The sequence below is a fragment of the Arachis ipaensis genome, chromosome B5 (assembly GCF_059453495.1).
Source record: "Arachis ipaensis isolate K30076 ecotype BB chromosome B5, ASM5945349v1, whole genome shotgun sequence".
Lineage (NCBI taxonomy): Eukaryota > Viridiplantae > Streptophyta > Magnoliopsida > Fabales > Fabaceae > Arachis > Arachis ipaensis.
In genome coordinates, this window is record NC_142440.1 from 20,127,620 (window position 1) to 20,140,923 (window position 13,304).

Below are 13,304 nucleotides of genomic sequence, written 5' to 3' on the forward strand. Positions count from 1 at the left end.
GCAGCAGAAGCCTTATCCTTTTCAGCACCACACGCTTCGCCCCATCGGTCTAAAGCGCAAACCATGGCAGCTCTTCACTTCACTCCAACTCCGCTCAAACCATCCTTTGCTCTTCTGAAACAAAACCACCCTACCACCACCAAGCTCAACAGTGTGCGGCCACGCCTTGCTTCACGTTCATCATTCATTGTGCGGTCCTATAAAGTGTTGATTGAGCATCAGGGGCAGTCCACCCATCTTGAAGTGGAACCTGATGAGACCATACTCTCGAAGGCAATCGACTCTGGCTTGGATGTCCCCTATGATTGCAAGCTTGGTGTCTGCATGACTTGCCCTGCTCGTCTTCTTAGTGGCTCTGTTGATCAGAGCGATGGTATGCTCAGCGATGATGTCGTCGACCGCGGCTATGCCCTCTTGTGTGCTGCCTACCCTCGCTCCGATTGCCATATTAGGATTATCCCGGAGGATGAGCTCCTCTCCCTCCAATTGGCCACCTCAAATGACTAATCTACTTTTCACTTTTCTAGATGTAATTCCATCCTGCTAATGGGTTTTCTTCAATGCCATTGAGTTTTCTTCCTTTAATGTATATTTCAATTGTTCGGCATTTTCTTTGATGCATGAAACAGATATATCTGACTCTAGTCAAATGTTGAAACAATGTTTATGGTTTACCTAGGATCAAGACTGAAGTGCAGTTTTATTTAAATACTAAACTTTGTTCACATGTTACAAGGGTGGAATAAAAAATGGCGCTTCACAGTTTCCAAATGCTTAAAATCCATCCACCAATAGTCCAATAGATAATGCTAATAGAACTAGCATACTCCTAGGTAGAATGGGGTTTAATTGATCTCCTGAATCTTTGCTTGATCTTTACCTTCACATTAATGCCATTGTCAATGATAGACTTGAGAACAATATGAAGCTTTCCCTCGAGCTTTTCTCCTTTTCTTGGAGTGTAAATCACGTCATGAATATCATCAGCCAGTGCTCTCTGAGCCAGAATGGCACCCACAGCAGCACAGGTGGTCTTGTTCTTGGTAGAAGCCAGGTCAAACTTCATATCCTTAGAAATGGAATGTGCCACTGCAACAACCTTGCTAGTTATCCTATGAACAATGCTAGCACGAACAGAGCCTTTAGATATGTAAATGTCCAAGCAAAATGGTTCATGATAAGGACCCGTAAGCTGGTTAAAAGTGGGAGTCCTTTGCCTCTTGTTCTCAGGAGAAACATCTTTAATTTCATCCAACCGGACCATAACAATTCTGCTTCTTGTTGCGATATGATCTTTCGGAAGCTTATCTTTGGAATTGGAAGTCACATTTGGATTTGGACACTCCTTAGCTTTCTTTGCTTCCTTAGTGTTTTCCTTCTTTTCGTCTTTCTTCTTGGAAGATTTCTTGCGTTGAAAATCTAAATTATACTCTTCAAACTCCTTGGAACTGCGCTCGAGCTTATAGAACAGATTCCCACGAACCCTCATGTTATCTATATCTTCCAAATCCATGTCATCCTCAACACGAGAGGGGTTACAATCAACAGGTTCATCAATACCATGGTGTGCAAATGTAGTAGCTGCTGATCTAGCTGAATGCCTTCCTGGCCAGGCTTGTGCCACCCCAGATGAGACACCCCAAGCATCACCATCTACAAGCTCTATGTTATATCCACTTGGAGGGTGATCAAAATTGGATAAAAATGGTGAAAGATGAAGGGTAGGGGAGCTCTCAGAAGGTGGCACAGATGCAGTTCCATGGCCATCATCCTTATTGGGAATGGCGGTGAGATACTTGAACCAGAAACTGGATTTTCTCAACAGAAAACGTTGGTTGTATAAGGAAGCAGCTCTTGTTGCGAGGAAGAACACCATCATCGGAGTTTTGGATACAGAACTGGATGGCTCCGTTTACATGAGAATAGTGCGACCCAAAATGTTAAAGCTCTCAAAGAAGCAAAACACCGAACAGTTGGCGTGCAGGGACAGAAATTGCGCGAAACTGAAACTCGAGATTGTGAAACCTCAAACTTTCGCCTTCCTTTCTTTGTCTGAGATGTAGTGCAAACTCGAAAAATGGAGGCAATACCTTACACTGCTTGATTAATGTCCTCAGTCGTCTTTGATATGGCAGCACTCTGGATTAGCGATCCCCAACTTGAACCAAGGCACAAACCCATGGAGATGGTGGTTGGCCTTAACTGAAATTTTCAAACTTCAGAGACATGGAGGAAAGATGATTCTGCAAGCAGCCTACCTTTTGTGGCACATATGGAAAGCTAGAAACGCTCATATTTTTGAAGGCAAGGCTGAGCTCCCTATGAAGATTTTCGAAGAAGGGAAAGATAAGAGGAAAGTTATGTTCTGGTTCTTGTCTTGGCTGTGTGTTCATTTGGTGGGGTATCCCATAGACATTGCTGATGTATGAGGCTCATATTTGGACCCAATATTTTCATATCAATCAAATTTCCTATCTTAGTTAAAAAAAAAAACGGAGGCAGCTAAAACCTAAAAGTAGAAGAGAGATGGAAGAGGATAAGCGAGCAACAATTCTGGTGACGAACGACGACGGAATCGATGCTCCTGGCTTGCGAGCTTTGGTTCACTCTCTTGTCGCCACCAATCTCTTCAAAATTCAAGTTTGCGCTCCTGATAGGTTCGTTCAATCAATTGTTTAATTCATTTCATACTAACTTAGAATTAGAATTAGATGATGATGATGATGATGATGTTGATTTTGCAGTGAGAAGTCAGCAGTTAGCCACAGCATCACTTGGCTCCACCCGATAGCTGCAAAGCAAGTACACATTGACGGAACCACCGCCTTCGCCGTCTCCGGTTCCAATATTCCGTTCCTTTGAATCAGAATACACATCTCTCCTTTCTTCTCATAACCGTCTCTCTTTACGCAACGTGCAGGGACTCCTGCTGATTGTACTTCGCTCGGAGTTTCAAAAGCACTCTTTCCTACGGTACCTGATCTGGTTGGTTACCCTCTCCCTTCTCATTTCAGACCTTTGTTGTTGTTTATAAGCTATCATCATCGTCCATATTTTTCTTTATTGTATCCATTTGCACAGGTAGTCAGTGGCATAAACAAGGGTAGCAACTGTGGCTATCACATGTATGTAACACTCTTGTCTTCCTAAACTGCACACTTTTATTCAATCTAATGGGCTCTCAGCTGCAAATCATTCATCTTTGCCAACCAAGTGAGGATGACTCGGAGGCAGTTTTCAAATCCCTTCTTAAAATTGGCATTTTCCATTTGATAGCAATTGATCTAACTGAAAGATGCCTAGTAGATGTAATTTACTCCATATGACGATGTAATCATCATTAACTCCCTGCAATTTGAGATGCACAAAATTATAATTTGCAAAGCAACTAGAAAACAACCATTGTTGCTTAAAAACTCCGTTAAGAAAGTGTTTTTCCCATGGCTGTACTAAGTATTTCCCTTTCTAGTGTTTACTCGGGCACTGTAGCAGGAGCTCGCGAGGCTTTTTTCAATGGTATACCTGCTATCTCTGTTTCATATGACTGGTATGTACGCTTCTGTGGCTAAATTGCTTTATTTATCCTGGATATTTATTTCTGGGTGAAGTTTGCAACCATTTTGTTAGCTTATAATTGTAACGAGCTGCAGAATCAATGTCTAAACGTAATATCATTAAGGGTCAAGCATATTATGAGCTATTCCAATAATCTATGTTCTAACTTCTATGTCCTACTAAAATGAGCAACAACTTTTCATTTGATCATTTGGAGTCTGTGGTACGGGCAGGGTTAAGGGAAAGAGTAATGTACATGACTTCACTCTTGCTGCACAAGCATGCATACCTATCATAAGTGCTGTACTGGTTGAGATAAAGAACCAAAGTTTCCCTCAAAGATGTTTCTTGAATATAGATGTGCCAAACAATGCTGCTAATCATAAGGTTTGTTATGACAATCTTTGCAATATGTGTTTCATATGCGACAAATGGTTAACATGTTATACTCTGCTAGTCTTGTTTTTCTAGAAAGTTATATTTTTCCATAGTATCACAAATTTGATTTGTTGTCCCTACAATTAAGTATGGTCCTTATTATTTTAGCACTTTTAGGGTTTTAGTTATGTAGTTGCTGATAGAAATTGTCCCTATTTCATAAAGGATTGGACTCTGTAGTATAATTTATCTTGATTTTGATCCATGAATGTCAGAATCTATATGGTAAGAAATTATAGGAACCTATACTAAAATTGATATTATATGGACCAATATTTTATTAAACTTCTATCATAGAATCACTAATAACTAATTTGTGTTTTGTGCCTCTGAAAAGGGTTACAAGCTGACTAAGCAGGGTAATAGTATTGTAAGAATGGGATGGAAGCAGGTCACCTCTGAGACAGAAGAACGAAAAATGTCATCTGATATGACCAATATAGATACAGAAACACCTAAGGATACTTGCACATCATCTGTATCATCAGAACAACTTTTGTTTGCGAGAGAGGTGGGTTCTTTTCATTCTTTTCTCTCTTTTTATTTACTTCAAACTCTTGCTATTCACTTGTGGGTAGGTTATCATCAAATACCTCTTGATGAACTCCTCCCGTTGTTACAAGTTCTACACACCTTAGTGTTGTGCTTGAACATGATGTAATACTCTTAAGATTTTAACTATTTTAGGTAAGAGGTTATGTACTTGATCATGAGGATACAGATCACAAATCTCTACAGGAAGGATATGTAAGTATATAATAATAAATATAACTATATATCACATTTGTTGAATACAAAATTGTGGCTGACATAGAAAGCAATTTCATTCTTTTTAGATTACTGTGACTCCCCTTGCTGCTCTCTCACCAGCAGAGGTCGATTGTCAGGCCTATTTTAGAGAATGGCTACAAAGTGTCACTGAACTCCCCTCTTCATCAGCTTTATAATCCTGTAAGATCTGTCATGTATTTGTAGTGTATATGACAGCTTCTATTGAAATTATACCTAGCAATTGTTGCATTTACATTTTCAGCATCCTCGCTGGTTAAGAATGAAGATGATTCTTCTGATTTGAATGGAAAATTTAGTCAGTGTTATGTAATGTGTTTAATAAAATAACTGAAAGTGGCATTTGAGAATGCCGTGCCAAGCTATTAAAAGTGATAAAAACTTCTAAGCCAGCATTTACTTGATAATCTCTAATTTGCAATCCTATATTACCCTTTATATTAGTCCATGGTGTCAGTTTGATTTCTCAATATGCTGCTAAATCAATTATTTAGATGCGAAGCAGTCCGGTTGCTCCAGTATTATTTTTTGTCATTTGACAATGAAGGCATTTCATCACATTTTGTTGCATGATTGAATGAATGTGGAAGCCCATTTTCGATAAGCTAAATTAGCCCATGAATCAATCATTATTCATGAACGAATATAAAAATCCCTCAATATATTGCCTTCTCATTTATAGAGATGTCTTGTCACTGAAGATTTTGTATTTTGGCCAGTCATTGCAGTGTATTTAACCTTTTATTAGTGTTTCGTTAAGAGAGTTTATGCTAATTTTTTTCATTATGTTCGTCTTGTTCTAGATATTCCTTTCTTCCCTTACCCTGGCATAGTTTTCTATCGATCCTTATCACATTAAAAAAGGAGCTTGTTTCCATATTTTCATCTAATGTAGCATAACACATAAATTGCTAATATGGGACAATTCTTAAACTCAGTTGAACACCATTGTCAACTTATATTATATTGATATAATTGTAGATTGTGGATGACGACCTCCCCAACCTAACACTTAATAATAGGGTTGAATATATGCATGTGTGAATTCCATAATGCACGGCTGAATCCTCAAGTACATTTATGTTCTCCCCCCCTAAATCTTAAAAGTTAAGTTATGTCTGTTATGGTGCCATAGCCCTACTATTTTATTCTTGTGAACTAAATCTGCGAATCCTGTGTTAAGTATTGAAATTTTGAAAAGAACTTGTAATTTAGCGAGGTCAATTGAGAATTTTTTGTGTGCTCTACGAACAAATGAATGCTCTTATTATGCGCCATTTATTTTGTTCCATTTCAATCATGTGGAACATTTTGAGATTAATTTTCATTTTATTAATTTTTAAAATTTAAATTGAAAAAAGATAAACCTTTTAGAACAAGGATATTATCTTACTCTTTAAGCACTTAAGAATTTCGCTCGCCAATGACCTTTCATTCTTAAGCACGGGCATGCGGAATATTTCTGCTTAAAATATAAAACCAGTCCTAGATTCAGTATTGGTGTTTCCAGGTTTATCAGTGCCCACAATGGATTTGATTCAAAACAAGTGTGGGAAATAAATGTTGTCCTCCCCTTTTTTGGTTATTAAAGCTAGTTAGATGAGTTTGATCCCCATTAGTTTTCCATTCTACGTTTTATTTTAAAAAAATAAGATAAAACTTTCGTACAGATATAATTTTCTGTCTAGAAGAATATTGCATTCTACATTTAATTAATCACAACTTATTGTAGAATGAGTAGAACACTTTTCAGTATCTGCCTTCTTTTATTATCAGTTTATTCCAAGTTCAACACAACTTTGTACACTGTTGTTCTTGTAAAATATATATTTAATATTTTGGTTGAGCTATCCATTCCTTGGCTTTCATAAGTCAACTTTAATAAGGAAAAATGGGAAATGAAGGAACAAATGACCATCTCAACTGTTCCACGTAGACAGCTTACCAATAAATAAAATTAAAAAGAAAACTTATTGATGATCTTTTTCTTTTAAAGTAAAAGGAGGGGAAGAGAGAGGAATTCAATTCCTCTTACCCACCCTCAAAGTTTATGCACCATTAAAAATATGCGAGAAAAAAAAAAGTGTTGGACTGTTGATAAGCACTTAGAAATTAGAATGCTTTAAAAAAGATGGAAAAAAAAAAGTAAAAGAAAAGAAAGAAAAGAGTGTGTATGAACATTGATAAATACTTTATGTACATTATTATTACGATCCTCTTCTAAGTTCCATTTCGTTCATAGCCTTTATTTTTTGGATGGCAAAGAAGCTGAATTTGATTCCACCAGTATAGACCAGAGGACGTGCACGTCTTCATAGGGGCAAGATTTGACATCTTCATACAGAATGTATATCCCTCTTCCTGAAATAATAATAATGTTCACCAAAAATGTTTGAGGAAATGGGAATTAAGTACACATATGCAGCTGAGTGTGTTGAGATTTGAGAAACACTTTTTCCAGAATTCAGATGCATGCAGCTATGCATTTTCTTGCTGCATATCATTGAGTGTTTGAATAATAGCAACTTATTATGCAAAAAAGCACAGGTACAAAGAATGTGAAAACATGGATAATAATGCAGATATGGAAAGTGAAAATGGATAGCGTACTCTTGTTTTGAGTGGTGGAATGCATCCTGAACCAAAGCTTCTTGAGTGGAGAGAAGAGGGAGTGGAGCCACCCCATTTGGTGAAGAGGGTGTGTGGCTCATGCAAATGAGAGGAATAACCTCTATAATAATACCCTTTGCTTAAACAAGGGTGGAGATAGATAAATTGATTTACCTTTAATGTTTTGGGACAGTTTGACAATCTCATGAAACTCACATTTGTTGCTGGTACATTGTCACTTTCAAAGCTTTTAATCCTTATAGTAGAAGAAGAAAGCACTCCACCAATGAGCTCTGCCTCTCACACTTTAAAAAACAAAAAAGAAAAGAAGCTTCTCTTGGCATCCATTTTCCTCCTTTACCTAAAGAGTGGCTTCTGGCTGAAGACAATGTCTTATGTTTTCACCATCATTTGGCGCATATGTTGCACAAACTAGGAAGGTTTCCTATTTCCTAATTGACACATGGATTGGATTGGATCCTCTTCTCCCCTCTTGCATTTCAAGCAAGTACAATCTCCCTTTTTAGGAGTCTCCGAGAAGCTTCACAACCCTATTTGTCCACCTGTTCCACTAGGGTGCCTTCCAAGAGTAGACACATTTTGTGGAGCTATTCTTTGGCTGACTCAGATTTCACACGTCACTCCCATCCATGTACCTTTTTTCTCTCTTTCTTCCTCTTCACTAAATCTAAGCATGTTAAAATGGTTGGTATGCTCCAATTATCATGCTAAGGCAATGGGTGGACTTTTTGCTCTACCCGATTCCGTCCCGCCGTACAACAATCCGTATAGAACCCGCCCCGTCCTTACCCGCTCCTATAATTATTAAAATCTAATAAATAAAATTAAATTTCAAAATTTATATAACCATCATCACATACATAACATAAATTAAAGTAAAAATTTAAATATGATACAATATTATTAATCATTTACTAATTATTTTACATATATTATACATATTATATATTAAAATTATATATATTTTATATATATCGGGGACGGTAGGGGCGGGTATTACCTAAATCCGACCCCGCCCCGCCCCGAGCGGATAGAGGCGGAATGGGTATCCGCGGGTTCGAGTGGTATTACCATCCCTAAACACACAACACTCTCGTCAATATCAGATCTCATATCTTCAAATATATTTTTTTTAATTATTGAATTATATATATATATATATTTTATTATGTCATATAAAATACAACTTTATAGAATAAAACTAAACCTATATATTCGGTAATTTATAATAATTTAACTATTTCAATTTAATTAATTATATTAATATTGATGGCGTAAGAAACTATTAATCTCCGGTAATTACTAATTAGTTTGGAGTGAATCCATATAACAATTTGGGCTTACATGTATAACCATTTGGGCTCGATTATCAGTCCAAATACCCATTGACTCGAGCTTTTTGTAGTTCATTAAGAAGTGGGTTAACGTGGAAGCTTATTAAGCCCAATTATGCCTTTTTTGTTCATTAGTAAATGAACATGTTTGTCGTCACTATGTTTTCTAATTATTATTAAGAGTAAAAGTGTAAGAGTACTAGTACTAGTGGACAATGGGAAGAAAATGGTGGGTGTGTCAGGGTGGAAAGAAGAAGCGCACGGAGAAGCAATGAAGAAGGATTAAGAAATGGAGGATCGGAGGGTGAAGAGTGTAGAGCATTGAATAGGGGGTGGTCAAATGAATAAAAAGCTGCACTTTAAAGTTGCAACAAATTAAAGAAATTGTGGTACCACATACAAAACGGAACTTCGATAATAACAGCTTCCTCAGATTTCCCTTTCATGTTCTGATCTGCCTCGCAGTCCCATGATTCATTTAATTTGATTATGTAATATCTATTTGTTGTGTTCCAATTAATTGCTCTTGCAATGTCTGACTTTTTTTTATTTTTCATTCTTGTTTTATGTTCAATATTCTCTTCATCTCTTGAAAGGTAAAACTAAACCCAACAACTCCTAGGAACTGTGATTAGTGTAGGTGAATTAACTCTAGTTAGCTATCATCAAAGATAAATGAAAACTCACTCCTGTTATCTTTATATATATAAAATTGTTAGTTGAGACTGTTAAATGATTTAATATATTTAATTAAATTATTATTTAACGATTTTTAACTATCGATAACAAATATTATCATTGTTTTAATGTGTCCGTTTATGGATAAAGCAGAAAAAGAAAAAGGGAGGCGGCGGGGTCCATGGAAGGAGATCGATCACTTGCTCTCTGAAATGTGAACACATAAACACAAATTACAGTTAAAAGGGAAAAAGAGTATTGGGGTGGGATCTAATAATAGAACGAATAACGTGCTTTCTTTTCTAACGGTTGGTTTAGAACACACCTCTTTTGCCTCTGCACTTCACTTGAGTCCCCCCAAAATAAAGTCAAAAGTGTTTTCTTCTTCTTTTTTTTTTTTTTTTTTTTTGTCAATTTAAAACATTAAACTGATATCAATTTGACAATTTTGGTCATCCATCATCATCATCAGTTGTTTCATGCGCCACTTAAGTCCAATTTCCAGTTCATACATCAACCACCGTGTTACTTTATTATGCAAAACGTTTGTCATCACCCTCACAACATCTATCCCCTTTAATTTTTTTTCTTTTCTTTTTTTTTTCCCTAAAAAAAAAGCATTGCTATTAAACAAATCCATATGTGTGTGTGTGTGTGTGAGGGGGCTGTATGCCATTAAAATAATCTTGCCATATGTATGCATGCAAAATTAGAGTAAATAAGTTTCAAGAATTTAATTCTTTTCTGGAATATTGAAACTTTTTATATGAATAAAAAAGCCTATCTTTGATGGACATACATGAATTATTTCACCGTTAAAATGTGACACTTATAAATAATGCAGTTTAGCATTTTGGAAATAAAAAAGCCATCCATCACAAAGTTTAGAGTTAGTAAACCCGAGAGATGTATATGTTCATGGAGATTTTTTCTTTCTTCCAAAGGTATTATTACTTTCTTATTAATTCGTTCTTTCAGTTAACATAAACTAGTTGCATAAGAAATTATTGTAGTTAAGTTAATATCTATTCCCTTTTTTTTTTCGTGAAAAATCTTGATGGCATCGTGCTTTACATTCAAAATTGTAGGAATGGAAATGATTGACGAAGTTTTAGCTTAGACAAGACATGAACGACCTTTTAAGCTTTAATAATTAATTAGTTACCGTTTCATATATTATAACGTGCTTTACGGCTGTTCTTTGAGTTTGAAACTTCCTTTTTGGAGTTCTTAATACTCAGTTTATATATAATAGTTTTACTCTCTGTTTTTAGACATTCAACGGGAGAAGTGTCCATGTATCCCTAGAAAAAAAAAATGGTTATTTATACACTAAAATTAATCACTAAAGTTAATTATTAATATATTTATGTATAAATATATTTATAATTTAATTTATTTTTAATGTGTATTTATATTTTAATATGTATATTATACTGATGATTGATTTTGGTGATTGATTTTGATATATACATAGCATAATCAAAAAATAAAACCTTGATTATTTACATTTTATCAATTGAAAATCATCGAATAGCAATCAGACCATTATTAATGAACAGTAAATATTTAATTTGATATTTTTTTATTTTTTTAAACAATAAGGCGATTTTTATGTAAAAAGGTGAAATATTTTGGCTTCTAACAAAATTATTTTATAATAATACGATTCTTTATTAAAAATTTATTAAATAAAAATAAAAATCAACGTTGTAGAGAGTTTTATTTGTAGTTTATGAAATTTTAAATCTCATAAAATTATTTTCAACAATAAAATCAACTATTATCATTACAATCACCATCTTTTTCATCATCGTTATAATTTCTATCTCAACCACTTCAATTGTAAAATTATATCGTGTTATTATCATTATCTCATCTACTACCATCAACACTAATAACAACACCATCAACATCACCAACATCACTACTATTCTCTTTTCTCATTTTTTATGCAACATTATTTTTTCTTTTTGAAATGTTTTTGTATTGTAATTATTTTTTTGTAATATTATTTTTTATAATGTTTTTTTTCTTTAACTACCATTAATAAAGAAATTTTTTAAAAATAAATTTATTAATAGTTTATAAAAATTTAAAATTTCTATAAATTATAAATAAAATTTTCACATAATTATTTTTTATTATTATTTAATAAATTTTTTAATAGAAGAATCATATTATCTAAAAAAATAATTTTATTAAGGACCAATATATCTTTTTTTTTTTTTTACAGAAATCATTTGTCCTTAAAAAAAAGAAAAAACTGGGTTAGATGTTTACTTATAAAAGTAGTGTTCATATATTAAAAACAAAACACAAAGATATATTATTATGGTAATATTAGAAAGACAAAAAAAAATCTAAATTTATTTTATGTAATATTTATTAATTATTATAATTAATAAATATTAAATAAAATAAATTTGGGTTGTTTTGGTTTTTTTTTTTCTTTTTTTTTTGCCTCTTAAATATTATTGACGCATGGAACGGAGCTAGGTTAGAGATATTGGGGCCTAAAAGTAAATTTATTAGGTATATAAAGTTAATTTCATAAAAGATAAGGGAGAACTAAAATTAGAAGTTAGGGGAGGCTAAACTTAAAATTAGATATAACTTGAAAGATCATTGCACAAGTATCTGACAAATTATATATATACTGGCGTTATCACCTATATCTATATTATATTTTACGATGTGTTTATAATAACATTATCACGTTCAATTTCTAAATCATTGACGATTGGTTGTAACCACTTTTAGTTAAATTATACAGATTATCTATATAATAAATTTCGATAAGTTTTTCAACCAAAACCTTTCTTTCAAATATCATCGAAATATTGATTGATTTATATTTATTATCCGATGAATAGCCAAGTGAGTGTTAATTAAATTTCAAAATTTTCTTTGTTATTTGTGGGGTATGATTTATCACTTTGCAGGTGGGGGAACATGCACCATAACATGCATATGTTGTCCCAGAATGCGTCCTATAATAATATTCCTCCACCGAACATATATCAACTCTAAAATTTGTGTGTGTCGATTTCAATCTTTCAGACAATAAAAACTAGTCCTTCACCCTATACACTCATCCAGAGCATTTGGAAAGTTACTTATTATTTGTACAACTTACCATCCTCCTTCTAGCAAAATCACTATTACTATGTATGTGTGAGCCTCAGCACAAAAGCGAATTTAAAAAGTGTAATGATTCAATCATGATGTGGGTGTTCTAGCTAAAAGGGTGGCGTTAATGTAATGTTATATGCATTGGCCTAAGCCCAAGGAGGGAAGCAGAGACCGTGCATGCTCTTTCAAAATTTGAAATCATATAATATGATATATATGTAACATATTATCATTTTATTTTATTTTATTTTCCTTTAAGTTGGGGTTGTGCTTGATAGGGTGTGTAACAAGGGAAACCAAGTTTAGTACAATTGGGCCACGTGGCTGAATTTGAAGCCAAAAGTCGCCCCTTTTAGCTCAACTAAGCCAACCTGACCCAAAAGCATATTGTTGTGATAAATTTTATACTTAATCAGGACTTAAATACAAATGAGTAATAAGGTCTCAACTTGACTATTTGTTTCAACAAAACAATGATAATCTTATGAGAGACAAGAGTACAGAATCTATTTAATGTTTGAATGAGGACAAATGAAACCGCATTCACACTAAATTCCAACTCCAGCATTAATTTCTATAATTTAACCATATAAGGACGATGAATAATTAGCCTTGGGAGACCCAACTTAATTAGAACCCTAAATACCGTTTTAGCTTGGTTAATAGCTTTGCTTCAACCCTATAAAACTCACTGTTTCCTTTTATTAACCTGTTTCTAATTGGTTTTCTTTTAACTTTTTCTGC

At 34.1% G+C, this 13,304-nt stretch overlaps 4 protein-coding genes across 4 annotated transcripts; 2 read left to right on the forward strand and 2 right to left on the reverse strand.

The window, feature by feature from the left end:
• The first annotated feature begins 63 nt into the window (after nucleotides 1–63).
• Nucleotides 64–685, forward strand: FDC1 (2Fe-2S ferredoxin-like superfamily protein). Its single transcript, XM_016346844.3, has one exon. The coding sequence runs from the start codon at nucleotides 64–66 to the stop codon at nucleotides 505–507; it is 444 nt and encodes a 147-aa protein (XP_016202330.1). The 3' UTR covers nucleotides 508–685.
• LOC107643248 (uncharacterized) lies at nucleotides 664–1,879 on the reverse strand. The gene has a single exon (XM_016346843.3). The coding sequence runs from the start codon at nucleotides 1,877–1,879 to the stop codon at nucleotides 830–832; it is 1,050 nt and encodes a 349-aa protein (XP_016202329.1). The 3' UTR covers nucleotides 664–829.
• A 644-nt stretch (nucleotides 1,880–2,523) lies between these two features.
• Nucleotides 2,524–5,189, forward strand: LOC107640314 (Survival protein SurE-like phosphatase/nucleotidase). Its single transcript, XM_088486582.1, has 9 exons — nucleotides 2,524–2,657; nucleotides 2,745–2,839; nucleotides 2,921–2,985; nucleotides 3,082–3,125; nucleotides 3,470–3,547; nucleotides 3,789–3,942; nucleotides 4,331–4,504; nucleotides 4,681–4,740; nucleotides 4,830–5,189. The coding sequence occupies exons 1-9, from the start codon at nucleotides 2,527–2,529 to the stop codon at nucleotides 4,938–4,940; spliced, it is 912 nt and encodes a 303-aa protein (XP_088342708.1). The 5' UTR covers nucleotides 2,524–2,526; the 3' UTR covers nucleotides 4,941–5,189.
• A 1,510-nt stretch (nucleotides 5,190–6,699) lies between these two features.
• LOC148563544 (uncharacterized) lies at nucleotides 6,700–7,712 on the reverse strand. Its single transcript, XM_088486586.1, has 2 exons — nucleotides 7,393–7,712; nucleotides 6,700–7,143 (listed from the first exon to the last, which is right to left on the reverse strand). Exons 1-2 carry the CDS (start codon nucleotides 7,466–7,468, stop codon nucleotides 7,028–7,030), a joined length of 192 nt encoding a protein of 63 aa, XP_088342712.1. The 5' UTR covers nucleotides 7,469–7,712; the 3' UTR covers nucleotides 6,700–7,027.
• Between the last annotated feature and the right edge of the window lie 5,592 nt (nucleotides 7,713–13,304).

What these genes read in the sequence shown, in the direction of transcription:
- FDC1 (XM_016346844.3), top strand. Translation starts at nt 64, where the DNA reads ATGGCAGCTCTTCACTTCACTCCAACTCCGCTCAAACCATCCTTTGCT.
- LOC107643248 (XM_016346843.3), bottom strand. Translation starts at nt 1,879, where the DNA reads ATGATGGTGTTCTTCCTCGCAACAAGAGCTGCTTCCTTATACAACCAA.
- LOC107640314 (XM_088486582.1), top strand. Translation starts at nt 2,527, where the DNA reads ATGGAAGAGGATAAGCGAGCAACAATTCTGGTGACGAACGACGACGGA. An exon ending in ATCTCTGTTTCATATGACTG is followed by an intron (nt 3,548 to 3,788) that starts GTATGTACGCTT and finishes TGGTACGGGCAG; the next exon opens with GGTTAAGGGAAAGAGTAATG. An exon ending in AATCTCTACAGGAAGGATAT is followed by an intron (nt 4,741 to 4,829) that starts GTAAGTATATAA and finishes CATTCTTTTTAG; the next exon opens with ATTACTGTGACTCCCCTTGC.
- LOC148563544 (XM_088486586.1), bottom strand. Translation starts at nt 7,468, where the DNA reads ATGGGGTGGCTCCACTCCCTCTTCTCTCCACTCAAGAAGCTTTGGTTC. An exon ending in TTCCACCACTCAAAACAAGA is followed by an intron (nt 7,144 to 7,392) that starts GTACGCTATCCA and finishes TTATTATTTCAG; the next exon opens with GAAGAGGGATATACATTCTG.